Source organism: Ranitomeya imitator, chromosome 6 (genome assembly GCF_032444005.1).
Source record: "Ranitomeya imitator isolate aRanImi1 chromosome 6, aRanImi1.pri, whole genome shotgun sequence".
Lineage (NCBI taxonomy): Eukaryota > Metazoa > Chordata > Amphibia > Anura > Dendrobatidae > Ranitomeya > Ranitomeya imitator.
In genome coordinates this window covers 75,949,481-75,968,173 of record NC_091287.1, presented here as the reverse complement: position 1 = coordinate 75,968,173, position 18,693 = coordinate 75,949,481, and the positions used below count along the sequence as shown (strand labels likewise).

The 18,693-nt window shown below is 41.6% G+C and overlaps 1 protein-coding gene across 5 annotated transcripts; it reads left to right on the top strand.

The window, feature by feature from the left end:
* The first annotated feature begins 257 nt into the window (after positions 1–257).
* CSRNP1 (cysteine and serine rich nuclear protein 1) lies at positions 258–16,971 on the top strand. 5 transcript variants are annotated; one of them, XR_011313967.1, is made up of 6 exons: positions 8,765–8,927; positions 9,157–9,340; positions 9,963–10,222; positions 11,656–11,952; positions 12,252–15,863; positions 15,902–16,971. XR_011313967.1 is itself a non-coding variant. In XM_069729783.1 (5 exons), exons 2-5 carry the CDS (start codon positions 9,181–9,183, stop codon positions 13,236–13,238), a joined length of 1,704 nt encoding a protein of 567 aa, XP_069585884.1. In that variant the 5' UTR covers positions 258–571; positions 9,157–9,180; the 3' UTR covers positions 13,239–16,971. The 5 variants fall into 5 exon arrangements, 4 of the variants coding, with proteins under 4 accessions (XP_069585884.1, XP_069585885.1, XP_069585886.1 ...); XM_069729783.1 differs by lacking the exon at positions 8,765–8,927 and adding an exon at positions 258–571 and having other exon boundaries at positions 12,252–16,971; XM_069729784.1 differs by lacking the exon at positions 8,765–8,927 and adding an exon at positions 1,327–1,414 and having other exon boundaries at positions 12,252–16,971.
* The last annotated feature ends 1,722 nt before the right edge of the window (positions 16,972–18,693 follow it).

Below are 18,693 nucleotides of genomic sequence, written 5' to 3'. Positions count from 1 at the left end.
ATATATATATACACAGACACATTTGTGTCATACCTATGAGTATGGAGATGATATATACATATTTTTCATGGGTGTATATATATTATTTCTTGCATAGTATATATATATACTGTGCATGAGTCTATACAGTGCATCTGTGGCTGGTACAGGAGCAGCAGGCAGTGGCACAGCAGGGCGCAGACATCACCCCCGGCCCAGGCGTCGTGCACTCCTTTCCATGGCTGTCCTGTGAGGAGGAGGAGGGGAGGCTGCTGCTCACACAGTGCGGCGGCGGCGGCGGCGGCGGGCGGGCAGGGGATGTGCTGCTGACACAGGCGGAGGCGCACACACAGCGGGCAGGAAGCGGAGGAAGGAGGCGGAGGGCAGGCTCTGGGCTGGCTGCCTCCCTGTCACCGCCTGCGTCACTAGCACAGGAGTTTTCCACTGACGAAAAAGGCTGTGCTTGTACTGAGCGGAGTCAGAGCAGGAGGAGCTGCCACAGACAGCACTCGCTGCGCTCCCGGACTATGAGCGCTGCTCTCGCCCGCTGCCTCTAGCACCCGCTGCCCGACACCGGAGGAGGACGGCCACGGTGAGTGCCTGCCCGCAGGGGCATTACATGGGAGCTGCAGCGGCTGCGGGGTCGCCATTGCCCGTCTGCTCCGTGCAGCTCGGAGCGGGCTCTCTGGTGATTGTTACTTTGTCTGGTCGCTGCCGGTGACTGAGGCTGGAGGGTGAGCGCGGCGCGCCCTCTGCTGGCCACACGTGGCATTGCGGCTCGGCCCGCGGTGTCGGTGGCTGCGGGTGATGTCGCCGCTCGTGTCACGTCCGTGTTCTGGAGTTACTATACGGTTACCCGGGTGTGAGCGGCATTAGTTGGCCCTTGTCTTCCCTGTGTATAATGCGCCGCTACTGCATTTGTGTGACGTAGAAAACGCGTCCTCTTTTATTTTTGTAGTCCTAGCATGAATGAGTTTTGTGGGTTTGGTTTTTTTTTTGTTGTTTTTCTGGTGGGAAAAAACTTCGTTGTTTCCCGTCATCGTGTCCCGTATTATGTGTAGTGAGTGTGGAGGTCGCAGATAAGTCGCTGCTACTGTTTAGTCTGATAAGTTCAGGTGTGGGAAGAATGTCGCAGCGGGTCGGGGTCGCATCGCCGGTGGCGCCCCCCGCTGACCGAGGAGGGAGCCTGGTGACGTCACCGGGCTGCTGTGTGGCAATTGGGAGAGCAGTGACGTCATGGGCCGCCGGTGACTCACATTGGACTTGTGGAATTTTCCCTCCCTTTTGTAAAAAAAAAAAAAAAAAAAAAAAAAAGTTTCTTGGAACTTCCCCCCCTTCCTCAGTCTTTAAAAGTTGGATTTACAGTAGACAGTGTGACTGTGGTGGGAGAGGAGGCCGGAGACCCCGCTGGACTCTGCTGTCACCCCTGAGACAGGTAATGGAGTTATTTCTGCTCCAACTATAAGCAATTTTATTTATTTTTGTTATTAATTGGGTTGTCCAACTTGTTGGGGATATATTATATCTCCCCCCAACAAGTTGGATTACATATACATGTACATTATGTATATGTGTGCGTGTGTGAATGTATATGAATGTATGTATATATATATATATCTATCATCTCCATACTCATAGATATGATATATATATATATGAGTATGGAGATGAGAGAGATATATATATATATATATATATATATATCCCCAACAAGTTGGACAACCCATTTAATAAAAATAAATAAATCTGGTGACTTTTGTTTCCAATCCACTGAAAGGGAGAAGTCCTATTGGGTTGCGACCGATGATTCCCGCTTCTAATGATGGTTTTCTGTATACACTGTAGCTCCCACATACGCCACAGCGCTGTGCAGTTAGTGGTTTGATCCCTTGCAGGGTTCCCCAGTCCGTGGCCATATTTGGCTCCGCTATCCGCCCCCCATTCGTGGGCAGCAGCGGATTGTTCCCAGGGCATCTGCCTGCATTGTGTTGGACGATGTGACTTTAATGCATACCCTTGGAAGGGATGGAATTTGGTCTTTCCAAGAACGCCTCTCCTCCACCTTCCCACTCCGAGGTCCCCCTCCTCCTCCGCCTTTTCCTATTATATTGTATTGTGTGGGAACATTCTCCAATCTGCGCTGAGTGGAGGGATTGGGCGCTCGGGATTCCCAGGTGCCCCATAAGCCAGTGTCATCCTCACCGGTGGGAAGCCCCCTCTTATGTGCTATCCCTGGGGGTCTCCTCTTTCAGGTGTAGGTAAATAGATGCCGTGTCCTCCGTTATGTCACTGATTTCTCATATCCAGACAAGCTGCTGGGATTTCAGGTCGCCCACTGGGATTTGGATTAATACCATTGAGTGCAGGCTGACGTGCTTTATTCCTACAGACCTGTAATTCATTGGATCTGAGACTTTGCCATTGATTTTTTTTTTCCTGGTGACTGCACAGGTGTTTACAGGATGGAAAGTGATTTTTATTTTTTGAATTTAATACAAGTTGTGAAATGTCATGTTTTTTCCCCTGTTTTGCACCAGCCTTGGTCTGAATGACTTCTTTTGCAAGGAGAAAACTTTTTTTGTTTTTGTTTTCTGGGCTGCAGGTTGGTTTATAGATCTATCTGTAAATTAAAACCACACACACGCTTTCTTTATATCTCCTCTTCCCTTCTGGGTGTGATCAGAGTTTTATGGAAAACCCACAGATGGTAAACATGCCACAAACAGCGTGTGTGACCCTGGCCGGGCCTTATGCTGCGATCAGGTGCTGGGACCAAATACTACGCTGTGCAAACCACTGATGCTGGATCCTACTAGAAGGCCAGTCTAACACGTCAACATTTTTGGGTTGTTTTTTTTTTTGGTGCAGGAAAAAATATATTTATACAATATTTAGTGTTGTTTTTTTTTTTCTGTTTCTGTCCTTTTTCCAGTCCTTCAAGATAAACTTGGGGTAAAACAATCTTATGAAAAATGCCTTAATTCAGTACAACGCCATTGCTCTACGAACACTTTTTAGGTGCATTTTACAGATTTTTGCAAGATGGGTTAAAACCCCAATATACTGAGCGAGTTTCTTCTGCAGGAAGGTGATTTTGATACTCGCACAACCCCTTATTACATAACTGCTTTTCATGGAGACCTCTAGGATGTTCCAGCCTCTGCATAATGACAATAAATAGCCTGTGTGTATATATACGGTCCGGTGGTCTTTTATGGCTGTTGCTGTATGTTTGCCATTAGATGATCTGGGAATATGCTTGTTGTACGCGTGAACCTGGAGTTAGCTGTCATAACAAGCAGATCCTGTTCTACCACATTTTCTAATCCTTCCCCTGGATTTGCATCTGAATGATCCAGTGACTACTGCCCTGCAAGTTCTGCACGTGGCTTTTATGGTCTTTAAACAGGTGTCTGGCTTTCAGAGATGCTCCACACGCTCATACGTGTTTCCGCAGGGTTTAATAGACAAGTATTTATCTTGTAAGCATAATAAAGTAGAAGTATTTAAGTATATATGGCATTTTCTCGAGTTGACTGGCAAATAACCCTCTTCTATTGTCATTGTAGATTATCACCCAGCTTTCCCAGATCCCTGAAAGGGAAAATCTGCCTAGTTGTGCAGCATTATGAAAACGGGTGACTGGGGACATTTTCCATTGATTGTCCTGATAAATAAATGTCCTAAGTGGCAAACCTCTTGGCTATATAGTGGTCATATTTGCCAACTCCCGGCTTTTTAAGTGACAGAGTATGGCCATAATATTAAAGTTGGGCCCAGCTGACCATCTAATTTTTGTCGGGGTGTCTGGACTCCCTCCTGATGGCAGATGTAGTGAAATTCAATATGCCTGATCATTTTGTTCTCGTTGTGCTTGCTTATCTTTCCCTCCTAAGGACACATGCATCCACCATTGAGTGTGTGCATATTGAGGTGGGTGGGCAGGTCAGGATGTGCAAAGCCTAACCAACCTGTGACAATGACCTCATCAGAGAGGAAGAGGAAAGGGCCTGTAGTGCCACCTGTTGGGGGCAGCAATCCTAATAGTCATTACTGACCCTTTATGGAGACTTGCCATGTAGGATAAGAAGTAAAACCAGAAACTCCATTTACATATCCATGTTTTGGAGTGTTTGCCCCTCATCAGGGCAAAGCTGGAGAACGGATTCAGATTTAGCTGAGTGAGAGGCCTCTAATGGCATCTAAAGAGTAAAGTTTCTCATTGTTCAGAGTGCCACGTCCGCATAAGGAGATTTTTATAAGCTAGGTTCTACAACCTTGTAATTTTAGGCTTGACAATCCAAAAAAGGGGTTTCCAAATGTGACAAATTAATTTAAGTATTTACTCTTATTTTTCCTGGCACGATCATGTTTCTGGTAGTCACCGGTGTTTAGCTTAGTATATACATTGCAAATAACACTCTAGATATGACTTGTACTTCCAGGATGACCTTTGAGCTGAGCTGCTTCAGGGCAAACACAGGAAAAAAAAGGCTCCCAACACTATGAACAGATATATAAACTGTGCTCAGATTTCCCAGAGTGCTATTTTCCTTGGCCTGTTCCTCCGTGTTTACCATGCTGTATCGCGGAGGCTCCTTCATTCCTGAAATTCCTACATACATGGATAATACCCAAAGCAAGGGAGCGGAATCATACATTCCCTTCCTTACTATTTACTTGGTCACACCCATTACTAGGAAGATTCTGACACAAGAACATGGCAGGGGTGGTCTCCAGCAGAGGTCTCCTTAGGGATTGTTTGCCTTGGCATAGATTTGGATGTTTTTATTTTGAGTCCGTGACTATTTGCACAATATTTAGCTGTAGTGTTTGTAGAGCGAGTGTGTCCCCTTACAGATCATCAGCTGCATGTATTATTTTTTTATGTAAATTTCATTTTCCTGGCCCTGCACCTTTAAAGCTCAGTGGGAGTGGTGGTGCCAGACAAGAATTCCTGCGGTTTTGGTCCATCGACTCTTGTACTTGTTTAAAAAGCTGTTTTTAGTAAAATAGATGAGTAAGATGGTTGAGCCAAGAACAGAATGTCTTTTTTGGCAGCAGCAAGTGAGGCAGATTATTATTTTTTTTAATAACCTGAAATAAAATAGTTCTTGTATGGCGCTGAATGTTGGACTTAGCACATGCTGATTAAAAATACCTTTCCCCCCCCTCTGTCCTCTGCAGAGCTACTTCAAAAGTATATGTGTGTGTGTGTGTATATATACAAAATATATATAATTTTATTTTCTTTTTTACCCCGAGTTGTGATACCTGCAGAACATCTAGTGGTTTATGTAACTGTATCTATTCCTTGTATGACTGTATGAACATTTGTGTGCCTGTGCTACATGGTACAAGAAATGCCTCTGCCCTCGTGTGACCTGTATATGATACATTGTGGCTCTTGACAATTGATTCTATATGAAGAATCCAGCTCAAGTGGAAGTGGCAATTATCTGTTTTGCCCATAAGTTGAGAGCTGAAATTAAACCATTTTGAGAGCTAGTGCCATCACAGAAGCCGTGCTTCTAAAATATTATCAATTTTGCTTAGGAAATTTGAGTGCATGTTTACAGTTTCATAGAAATGCACGAACGTTTAGAATTTTTGAACATGCCATTTAGAATGAAGTCTGTGCGAAAATACAAACCTTTGAATCAGAAATTTAGTCTGACTCCTGCCCTGCTGGACTCATACCTGGAGTATGACACCTGAATTACATGACAATGGAGCTCCTAATATTTAGGAAGGGAATCTTTATGGCTTAGATATATTTACATATTAAATACTATCTATCTCTCATAAAGCCATCATTCAGGTGACAGATATCTATTGTGTATGGAGAGGGGGCTGCATTGGTAATTCAGTATAATTCCTATCCAATTCTATGGTTACTTTGAGATAAGCCCTATCATGTAGCTGCTTATCGTGATTATTCTGTTTGGAGGAGTTGTAGATGTGATACTCCCTTTGACTATTTATTCTTTATAGGGTGCCAGTGCCTCGTGGTTCTTCTGGATGAACCGTTCTTTTATGCTTCAGGGATGGTCACATTGTAACACTGTGTGCTCCTCGCTTTTACCTGGTACCGTACACTGTGTAAATATTGAGCACTGCTGTGTGCATATAGTGCACTATGCAAATATATTTTTGCAGGGCAGCATGCTCTTGTTGTGAAAGGATCTGAAATCCATGTTTCTTTAGGTCCCAATGTCCTCATGTGACCCCTTGACACAAAAGCTTGGGTGACACTTTGCTACTGGCTCCCTGACAGTTTAGCACCGCGCTCTCTTCGTACCAGCCCTGCTAGTAAATCCGCTTAACACTGTGTACTTTCTAGTGCAGTCTAGAGCCACTTCATAAAACATCTGGCAGCAATTGACTTTACATAATTCAGCGGGAAAACAATTGCAGAATTTCAGAAACCCAAGCCTGCGCTTACTATACGTTTGGCGAATTTGTGAGGTCAACTGTAAAGACCTGACCACTGTGGGGTAACGTTGTGGGGTTCCCTTTGTATTCTTGGAATTTTATTATTTTGGTAAACAAAAAAATAAAATAAGAGGGACTTCCCTCTTTAAAAAAAGTGAATATACTGCAGCTCATCTATTTCCTAGAAGTTAGATCTGTTTCTGGGGAAACCCTGTAAGTACAGCACCATTGCAACTCCCACAGGGAAGATCCCTCCCAAACCCCACCACCACCAGCGTTTTCTGGCTGCTGAGTGCAACACCTGCGTAACAATGGTGGAACACAGGAGTGAGGCATGTTTCAATACAAGGCTTGGTAGATATGTAGGAAACTTGGCTAATGTGCTCTGTGGAAGAATATGTAATTGTAATCCGACCTTCCTAGCAACAAGAAAAGCACTAGGAATTTCCTCCGCTGTTTCTTAGAGAATATATTTTCTATCCTCTAAGAATAGAAAGTTGTACAAAAGACACAATTTCTAGAATTAAGGGCAGCCTTCCTGGGGTGTAAAATGCTGCAACATCAACCTTTTATATTTTTCATCATATTTACAACCTTTGTACATCATTTTAGTCTTCGCCTGGTATACAGCTGAGAAAGGTTGTCTGTGTCCCATGTGCAGAGGCCACCCAGAAGGCTGATCTCGGGTCCGCATCTATCAGAGATTTGTCTAACTTGTTCTGAGTGCACAGTAAGATTCGTGTGTTGTTTTTTTTTTTTTTTTTAAAAAGCTCTATTAAGTAGAAGAGCAAGTGGCACAAAGAACCCCTCTTGATGAGCGGTGACATCAGGGTTTGGGGGTCCTTGTTGGCCGGGGCGGTGCTGGCGCTTCATGCAATGTGAGCATTCTCTGCTTACAGGTCTATAAATGCCTGGGTATGAACTCTTGAACCTTGGCCTGTGTCAACACAAGTGCAAGGAGGGATGTGTAGGGTTTACACTATTTGTGTGAACTGCCAGAACACTGGACATTAGTTTCTTATTGCCTAGTAATGCTAGTATCTTGTATGTTACAATCCTTCCACTGTGATACAAAGTACCGAAAGAAAGCAACAGGAACATGGATTTATACAGTTGTACTAGACAATTGGATTAAGGAAAATCAATTTTTAGCCCTACACACAGTGTCCGCATGCTGTCTACCACAGTGTCCGCATGCTGTACATTAAATGATACACCAGGGCCATGGCTAGAGTCTCGCATAACAAGGTTGTAAATAATTAACTAGCGCACTGCTTCCCCACTCTGCAAATATAGCACTCATTTAGCTTTAATCACCTGCCCAGTGCACTTGGCTAGGTTAAAGTTTCCGTTTGCTGATGCCGATATTATTTGCTGCCCTTATATTGGCCCATGAATGACTAATGGACATCCAAAGTGTCTCCTGGGAATGTCCTCTTCACCGGGTTCCCTATACTCCCTGATGGTGGCTTATTGTGCAGAATTTTATCTGCAAGGGATGTGAGGAAACTCGTGTTGGGGTCAGTAGTATTAATGTTTTGTTGTACTAAGGGATGTCCATACGAATAATGATTGGATTACAGAAAAGCAGGAATAATTAGCTTTGTTCTGTCTTTTACCTCTTTGACAGCGCTGTACTTCTAGTTAAACGCGAGGAAACGCACAATTTCATAACGTCAGTCTGCTGCAATCTTCCATGGAGGCATTGCAGTAAGCTCTCGTCATCCCCAGTCACTCTCAAAACTGACGTCAGTATGCTAGTAAAGAGATAAAAAAAAGTTTCCTGGCGCTTCCCCTTCGCAGTTCCTACGCTGTTGTCACGTCCATCAGTAAACACAGAGGCAGACTACTGAGTCACCCTGAGTCATCTTTCCGAATAATGCCTGTGCCGTGAATCCGTGATGTCTGCTGCTCGTTCCCTCCTACATACTGCTAATATTAAACTGATACCTTATGTGCGTGCGATAACATCGTGATCAAGCACAGCGCTTCTATTCACCGGGATTACTCAAGCCCTTCGAGGCAGAGACTAATGCAGGCAACAGTGCCATACACAACGATCAACCGTGTAGAGGCGTCATTTATGTGCCAGCAAGCCCACTCATTACACTGGCATTTATGAGGTTAACAGGTTGCCCGTAGAATTAGCCAAGCGCATAGTGAGACCTGAAACACAAAATGTCCTAGTCTGAAATCTGTTTTCACTGATATGTCCGGAGGTTGCAAAAAAAATCCAACAGAGGAAGTAGGAGGAAAGGGAGGGGGGGGGGAAACTGGCTGCAATTTTGTGCAATTGATGTGTTTTTGTTTCAGCGTTTCATTTAATAAGATGCTCTGTCTGTGTTTCCCTGGGGAGGTGCAGCATGCAAATCATGCGAGAAGTATTCTCTGAAGGGATAGGCATTTTTTTCTCTCTCTTCCTTTCCTCCTCTTGGTAAATGAGCTCACTCAAGCTGAATGGGATGTGACAGGAAGCAGTTGCTGCAGTATTACCGTCCAGCATGATTTTTCCTGTACGTTCTAGAGACCGGTTGCCTTTCCTTATGAGGAGGATCTGTTAATTATGCTTGATTTCACATTAGTTGCAATTATTATTCATTACTTTTTAATGACAGATTTACTTTCAACCTTCCATCCAGTATTTTATTTTGTACATAAAAATTTTTTTATTAACACCCTCATTGGCTGCAAACAATATAAAACGTGATTTGTTAAGTAACCTTTTATTTTTCTCTTTCATAGGACTGTGAAACCTACACAATAGCCATGAGTGGGATACTGAAACGCAAATATGAAGCATTGGAAGATGACTTCACATACTCGTCTTCGTCTTCATCCCCGTCATCGTCGGCCACCTCTTCTTCTGGAGGGGAGTCTGATGACGAGTTTAACAGCAGCCCCAGGCCGCTTCGGAGCGACTTCACGCGTAAGTGGACTGGATATTCCCCTCTTCGCTCATCCTCACTATTATTATTATTATTTATTTATATAGCACCAATTATTCCATGGTGCTGTATATGAGAAGGGATTACATACAGAGTTATAGATATTGTTTACAGTGACAGACTGGTACAGAGGGGAGAGGACCCTGTCCTTGCGGACTTACATTCTACATTCTCACTATGACTTTTTATGTTCTTATGTGCAGCTCCTAAGCATACAAAGCTAATGGATAGTGGCCAGGATTTTCTTAGACTCGGCCGCTCGCTCCTCGTATCCCAGCTGTTGTGCTGTATCACAGTAAACTGGGCTTTAAATAATCTGCATAGTTTCCGTAAAAGCAGCAGTGAAGATGTCAACTCTTCACCAACTGAGTAAACACTGAGACCTTTCCTCTTTGGCTTTAAATCTGTAAGCTCAGTGCGTTCAAGTCATGTATATACAGTATATCCCTCAAGAGCGATCGCTCAACTTTTATTCTTGAGGCTCTCCCCCTTCGGTCTAATGTTTACAGTTGTGTATTTTCCGTTTGGCAACAGACAAAGCTGCTTTGGCGTAAAATGTGTGGATCCTTATTCATGTATTGATGGATGTTATTTTGTTTACAGCAATATCCATCTTAAAGACTGCAAAAAGGGCTAAGAAGAACCAGGTTCATTTTGATCGGGTGATTGTCTTCTATTTCCAACGATGCCAAGGTTTCACAAGCGTGCCAAGTCGGGGCGGATGCACTCTGGGCATGAGGCAAAAACACAGCTACAGCCAACAGTTCACATTGGAAGAGTTTTCCAGAGAACAGTTGATACGGCGTAGGGAGAAACTCATGGAATGTTTAAAAGAAAAAAAGCTCTTGGCTTTAAAGAATATGGTAGGTTTACAATTTAAAAATATATTTTTATAGTATAGTAGTTTTGTCTCTGCATGTGGCAAAAAAGAAATTGTAGCTGTTAAGGTACCGTCACACTAAGCGACGCTGCAGCGATACCGACAACTATGTCGATCCCTGCAGCGTCGCTGTTTGGTCGCTGGAGAGCTGTCACACAGACAGCTCTCCAGCGACCAACGATCCCGAAGTCCCCGGTAACCAGGGTAAACATCGGGTTACTAATCGCAGGGCCGCGCTTAGTAACCCGATGTTTACCCTGGTTACCAGCGTAAACGTTAAAAAAACAAACACTACATACTTACCTTCAGCTGTCTGTCCTCCGGCGCTCTGCTTTTCTCTGCACTGTCAGCGCCGGTCAGCCGGAAAGCAGAGCGGTGACGTCACCGCTCTGCTTTCCAGCTGGCTGGCGCTGACACAGGATGCAGGAGGAGTGCAGAGAAGCAGAGCGCCGGGGACAGACAGCGGAAGGAAAGTATGTAGTGTTTGTTTTTAACGTTTACGCTGGTAACAAGGGTAAACATCAGGTTACTAAGCGCGGCCCTGCGCTTAGTAACCCGATGTTTACCCTGGTTACCAGTGAAGACATCGCTGGATCGGTGTCACACGCCGATCCAGCGATGTCAGCGGGAGATCCAGCGACGAAATAAAGTTCTGGACTTTCCTCAGCGACCAACGATCTCCCAGCAGGGGCCTGATCGTTGGTCGCTGTCACACATAACGATTTCCTTAACGATATCGTTGCCACGTCACAAAAAGCAACGATATCGTTATGTGTGACGGTACCTTTAAGTAGTTAAGTAATTTTTAGTTATTAGCTGATCAATTACCTCTGATAGTCACTGGTCCTGCAGCAGTGATCAATGCAGTCAGTCACTTGTTATGCATCCTAGCTGCATTGTTTGTATACAGGCTGGTTCCTGCCAACTTGTGAATCCTCACATTGTGTGCACTATGCATGGTGGGGATTTTCTGGTGCAAGGAGAGGGTGGTTATGTGACAGCAAGTATGTGATTTGCATACTACCGGTCACATTCCAACTAGACTGTCTTGCCATGCTCCATACACTTGTAATGAGCGAGGCTGCACCCATCTAGTTGGCATGTGACTGCATGTATGCAAATCACATACTTGTGGTCATGTGCCCAATGCTCCCAACACCGGATAATCCTCACAGTGCTCTTCATGTGAGAATTTACAAGTCTTCAGTCACATAGGTTACAAGTCTGCAGTTACTCTAAGGTCAGACAACCCTTTTAAGTGTCCTGCTGTTGGGCAAATTTCAAAGATCCCAGGCAAACCCTTTCAATTATAACTTTATTTTTTCTAGACTAGGCATTTTTGCTCCTATGTACCTATAACTTATATAATATTTCAATGTACTTAATTGTTTGTATTTTTTTTTTCTTTGCTTTTAGTTTACAAAGAATGGTACAATAGAGTCAGAAAAGGCTAATAACCTCAGCATAGATGACATCTGTGATGAAGATATTGACATGACCAATGCAGAAATTGAAGATGGTTTCAATCCACTAGTGTACTCTGCCAAGAAACGACGGGCATTGCTCAAGCGCAAAGGTGTGAAGAAGATTGACAAAAGTGAAAAACGTGAGCTTAATGAAATTCGGAAGTCAAGAGAACAATGTGGCTGCGATTGCCAGGACTTCTGCGAGCCAGAGACCTGCAGTTGTACCTTAGCAGGCATCAAATGTCAGGTTTGTATCAGTTTTTGTGATGGCTCCTCAGAAATGTTCTTACCCTCCCTTTTTAATACTCGAGTCCTATTTCTTTCTGCATCAGCTCTAGATATACAAAACTATTTTTGTTTCATAACCATAGCCACTAGCTGAACCTTTTTTTGTGTTTTAGTCTCGGGGCTATTCAATTCTCCGCAGTAACACTATAATAACCCTGTAAGAGAATTAGATTTGCCTCTCATTATAGAAGGTTTTTCGAAGATTGTTTAACGGTACACAAAAACGTTGATTAATATTATGTTTCTGTTCTCTTTTAGAGAGATCATTCAACTTTCCCATGTGGATGTACTAAGGATGGATGTGGAAATCGAAATGGAAGAGTAGAATTCAATTCATCCAGGGTACAGACCCATTTCATCCATACAGTCATGAAACTTGAGCTTGAGGAAAAAAGTCAAAATAATGACGATGGAGATGACCAGTCTGAATTGTCAAGCAGCGAAAGGTTGGACTCCTCTATGGAGTCTAGTGAGGATGAAGAAAGGACTGCTCCCACCACTACTAGCACCGCCTCATCCACTACTCCCTATCATTTCAACACTGACTTGGAGCCAGCTGGTGAAAACAGTTGCAGCAGTGACACAACGGACAGCTCATCATCCTCTGGTCAGAGCGAAAGCTCAGAAAGTCCTTTTGAACTTGCATCTTCTGATAAGTCCCAGCCAGATTTTGAAGAAGACTATCTGGCTAGGATTCTTCATTTCAATGATTCGGAGTATGAGGAGAATAGCAGTGACTGCCAGGACAACTTGAGTTTCTTTCATACTACGGATTTCTTCTGTGATAAGGTTTACGAATCACTCTACAGCTCCGAAAAATCAGATGGTGGTTTATACACCAACTCTTTATCGAACATTTCAAGGTGCGTAGATGAAAATGCAAACCAAGGCGCAGATTGCTTTACTGACAATGAGATATCTGTGGCCATCTCTACTGATTCTACCATGGCACAAGGAGAGCCACTTTTAAAAAATTATATGGATATCAGCCTTTCCTCGGAAGCCTTTGATATCTCTGATGAAACCGAGTATAATTTTGGACCTCTTTACAATTCCTTGAATGAATTTGAAAACTTGTGTTCTCAGCAGTGTCCGGTGACCCTTCTTCCTGGATTTACATCAGCTACGGATACTACTGCCAGCTTCTTGGAATCTTTAATTAGTTCTTCAGAATCTTGTAATGACAATCAATTTTTAGAGGATGCCTTAAAATCGCCATCTCCTTTTGAATCCCTCGTAGCATAAATGGGGAAAATCCAAGCTGTGGATTATTTGCAGGAACAGTGAATAAATTAAGGAATGTTTCTATGTCGATTTTACATGGATAACTCTATTTTGGTCTTTTTATGGAGAAAGGAAAAAAAAAATGCCTTTTTGGAACACTGTCACTGCAATCTGTTTACTTTGTGTGTTTGAACAAAAAAAAATCATTTTGTAAAAGACTTGTCCATAGAGTTTGGGGGAAAAATTCTTAAATTTATGGAACTGTGAAAAAAAAACAAAAAAAACTATTTTAGGAATGGGTAAACAAGTGTGCCCATAGAAACTGTGTTCAATGCTTTTAAGAAACTCTATTCATGTATTTATTGTAAAAAGAAATATTTGCAGAGGTAGTGTGCACTACTCGGGTTTACAAAAAAAGAGGATAAATGAAAACCGCATACTTTATACAGAGCTGTTTAATTTATTGCGAATTCCAGGAATGAGACTGAAGCTTGAACTAGCATGAGTTTTATTTAAATTGGAAATACCTCAGATGTATTATGAGTACAATCATATTTTTTTCCATAATATATCTGCATATTTATAGACTTTTTTTTGTTTTCCTAACGTCTGTACAATAAGTTAAATATTTCATTCATTTTCTTCCCCTATTGTGCAATATTACAGCAGCAGTCTCCATTAATTCTATATATCACTGGCAATGTTTTAAAGACAAAAAAAAGCACAAGGACGTTTTTGGGGAAGTGCAGCATTTTCTATATTTGGATTTAGAATTTCCCTTCGGATGTCCCATCTGTGCTCCTTTCACAAGCCATAATTTTACATTATTTAACCTTTCTATAAGTTATTTCATATTTATTTGCTAAATTTGGGGATTTGGCCATAAGATCCTAAGCAGCTGAATGCACCCCAAGTTTGGGCACCAACTCAGCTGAATGTGGTGCGGAACCATTGCAATATAACTAAAGCTACATGGAGCCAGAACAGCATGAGCAAAGATAATGTTTCTTTCCATCTGCTTACTAGAAAGCCTAGATGGATGGGTGTTATATTCCCCCGTAATTATTGGTCCCGGCTATTTATATCAAATTTTTTTTAAAGAAAATTTATGTATATGTAATACAAAATAGATTATTTATTGCTTTACGACCTTTAAAAACACAGTGAATATCTTTTTATGGATTTCTTTTCTTCAATCCACACGTATTTAACTGAAAAGCGACACTATTTAAGCTTTAAAAATAAAATGCAAATATTTAATAGTGTTTAATGAAAATGAACATTTATGGTGTCTAATAAGATGAAAATTATGTTTTTATATATTTTCTCTAAATTATAAAACTTTGTTATTAATGCCAGAGACCAAGACCATTATGTATACTTTTTTTTTTTCTGTTCTACAAAAAGGTTACCCATTACCATTATGAAGAAAGTATCTAAACGGCCTTTCCAGTACCAGCCTACTACTCTACCCGTCCAATTATTATTAATTTTTTTTTATATATATACTTCTGATTTTATTTGTGAAGTTTTCTGTTTGTGTGTGACCTCATTGGCTACTGTGAAAACTGTCCTGCTTGACAGGACAAACTTTGAAAGTGACACACTTTGAACAAATTCTAGCTGGATGTCTTTTGTATGGGACTGCCAGAATTTTGCTCTACCTAAAATTGTTTTCGGATGTAAATGGCATCCCAAAATAGCCCCTCCTGATAGTGTTAAATGTGCAGAAATTTTTGTCCATGCCAATAAATTAACCATTCTTGGTTCCTCAATGGCTAAAGTGGGAAAAGAAACATTAATTGCAATCCATCTCGTTCGTGGTCTAAGCTGTGTGCCAAAGGTTTACCATGCATGTACTAAGGTTTATTTAATTACCAAAGCAAATGTGCCATAATACATGGTGGCTTTTATTATGCCTATGTCCAGTGGATATATTGACTTATGACACATTTACACCCTCTGGTCCTGTGTATTAAATAAACTTTAGGGTGTCGTTTATGTGCGTTGCACTCTTGAAATCTTATTTGGGCATAATTCTCATTCTAGCGATACACACAAGTGCCTTTGCCAGCTCTACTTTTGTATGCCGGTGTTATTATGTCTTTAATGTGTCTGTCATCTGATCAGTGCAGCAATATTCACTTACTGGAAGGAATAATGCTGGCTTGCGTTACATTACTTCATTTGTAGCTAAATGGCGAATTCCATTTTATGGTTAAATTTGTGATTGCATATTAAGTCAGCAGAGCAAAGAATTGATAACTGCCTGTAAACACCGTACCTGGCATACACCTTTTTATATGACCAGAAGCTGCTGTTTTGTAGGCTCAAAGTTTTGCAAACCTACCCATCTAGTAATTTCTTTGGTGTTCTCATCAGTATTTTAGGTCTGCATTTCCAAGTATACCAGATCTAGGCTAAAAAAGAGAAACACTCCTTTAGTGAATTTTTATTTTCCCCTCATTTTTAGGCTTATGACTGGGTCCCATTAGCGAGGGCATCCGATGCGATATGCTAATCAGGCTCCTGCTCAGCTGCATTTTGAGCCGAGTGTCAGTGCTCTGATCCTCCTTGATGACCAGATCGGAGCACAGCTGCGGAGGAGACGGAGAAAGTAATTTCTCCATCTCCCCTGCTGCTGGCGTCAGTGTGAATCGCACTGCACTCTGGTGATATCAGAGTGCAGTGCGATGTTTCACACGACCTCATAGACTTATGGGGTGTGTGCGATCTGATGCTTGGGTGCAATCGCAGCATGCTGCAATGGTTTTCGCATGCCGAATCTGCATGAGAAAATAATTGGAGTTGTGAGCTGAAACATTGAGGATTGTGCAATCTGTTTTTTTTTTTTTTTTGTGTACTGAGGTATGGTTGTTGCCTTGGAGGTACGGCACCCAGATACACGGTCTGCCTGTTGCTGCTTTCCTTTTTTTTTTTTTTTTTTTTTTTTTATATAAATCTGAGAGAGATCAGAACTCGGTACATGGACTGCTCTCCCCACCTGCATGTGAATGTTTCATTTATTTCTATGCAGCTGTCACACTCAGGCCAGAAGAGCCGCCGGCCAGTCCAGGCACTGCGGTCTGATCTTGCTCTGAATTATACGGCTGTCTGATTCCGCCCTTAGTATTTATGCTGTCAGCTACTATGCCAAACTAGAAGGGGTAATCCAATGGGGACGTACTTGGAAGGACCCACCTGATATCCACCGCTATTTCTTATGCATCCATTTTCTCTTATTTCAAGTAACAAACATTCCCAGTAAATTTGGAGACCTTCTACATGATAGACTGGTCCCGGCAGCATTAAAATCTGAGTGTTTTGTCTTTGAAAATGCTGGCAATACTCTGGTACTTTTTTTTTTTTTTTTTCCCTATTTATTGGCACTAACACCATGTTACAACATTCCTACGTTTATTTTTCTTTTTAGAACAGATCGATTAATTTCCTGCCTTCATAACGTGTGCATTTAATTTTTGTGCCAAAAACCCTTCAGATTGTATTACTTTTTATTTTATTTTTTTCATTCATGTAAGAATGTCTTATGTCTGATTTGTCTTGGGTATTTATTGACACGGCTTGTAACGATCTTTCTGGAATCCCTCACAATTGCTAAACATTTTGCCATTTTATTTTTGTAAATATTTTTTTTGTTTTTTTTAAGCAAAGAATTTCTGCAACTGCTGTCTGTCATTTCATTAAAGCAATATGAAGAAAATATCCATTACACTTTAAATAAAAATATAAAAATAACATTGTGTCCTGAGACTGAATCACTATTAAATCTCCCTTTAATACATTACCAGCATGCTGTTTCTTCCATGTTTTTAGTTTTGGGAACAGAAGTAACTTGTCGAAGTTTCGTAAACTAGTGCAAATTATGCTTTTTTTTTTTTTTTTTTAGTGCATTTTGTGCACTTCAGCAGAAATACCGCACAAGTTTGTGTATGAAGTTTGGTTTCTCTGTCCTACATTTTCCGTTCTGTGCACGTGGCATTAGTCAAACTTTTATATGAGCCCTTCCACATAACTGTGCAATGTATATATTGTCCACAACTGAGAAGAGCAAATCCTTTTTAATTGGTGTTGAAAGAGAACTGCTCAAGTCTTTAAAAATGGTGAGGAAATAAAACTTAATTGTAAAGTTGCAGATCTGATTATACAATGATTAAACACGAGTTACATAAAACCAGAAAACATTATACAGGAGCTGTGCCAAGTGTGGGATACTGGCTTATTCCCTATCCAAAGGATAGGAGACAACTTTCTGATCTCTGGGGGTTCGACCACTGGGATCTGCCTAGCAATGAATGTACCCGAAATCAAGCCTTTGCTTTATACAATAGCAATGATAGCCGAGGGCCGATGCTAGAAGACTGAAGTGATCACATCTTTCCTGAACCACATGACTGCGGATGATATCCTACAAATCACTGTATATGAATGGCGTTTGTCCTTTTTAACGTTATCGCTGGCAGAGTAGAGAACCCTTTTATCAGTCACTTTTCCTGTATAGAATGGAAAGTGTCACACAAGGGTGATGAGCATTAATCACAATGCGCTCTCATTTTTGCGTACTCTGCTCGTTTGTATGCTTTCCTCAAGAATTGCTTAACCATTAGCTCTTCATGGGTTTTCTGAGCATTTAATGTAAGAGAGCGCTTCCTCACTTTTCCCCAGAGTGTATCAACCGCTAGCTTCAAAGTCTGACTCCGTCTCACAGCATTTCCTACTCTCGGAAATCTAATATGGGCTTTACCTGCACTTACAAGTATTCTTGAAGTAAGCTATTTCTTTAATCAATGTAATCCGGAAACACTGATAACATACACCTGCGACTGAGATGTATTGAAGTCTTCATTAACAATGTGTAGTACTGGAGTATTGGGAGAATAATCACTAGTACTCGTACTCAATTTTACAATTTTGCTGTCTTTCCAGGGGATTGTAGAAAAAAAAAATGCAGCTGAGTGATATGTGTAGATCTAGGCACTGTACATGGTGCCAAATAATACCTCCATGAGGCACCGTATTATTGCCTGGAGAGAATACCTGAAGACAACATTTTTGTTTTCTATTACAGTGGTATGTAAAAGTTTGCGTACCCCTGGTCAAAATTACTGTTCTAAACTGTGAAAGTGAACATGTCTGCAGTATTGTGCACAGTAACCTACTGTGTCAGGTTGGCTCAGTTATACTGATTAAAATGATACCTGGGTGGATGAAATCAGTCTTGTGGTTGTTGTGTAATGTTTATTTGTACTTTTCAGTTGATATGCTCGTGCTCCGGGGTGGCTTCATGTGGTGCTCTGCTTACATATTCAGTATGGCTTCTGACAGGTCACGGACTATCACCCTATTTTACATACTGCATAGAATTATGGTTTGGAAAAAAAATTACACTCATCATGCAGACGCCTGCTCTGTAGCATGATACAATCTATCATATCCATATTTTCCTTTGATTTTGTGG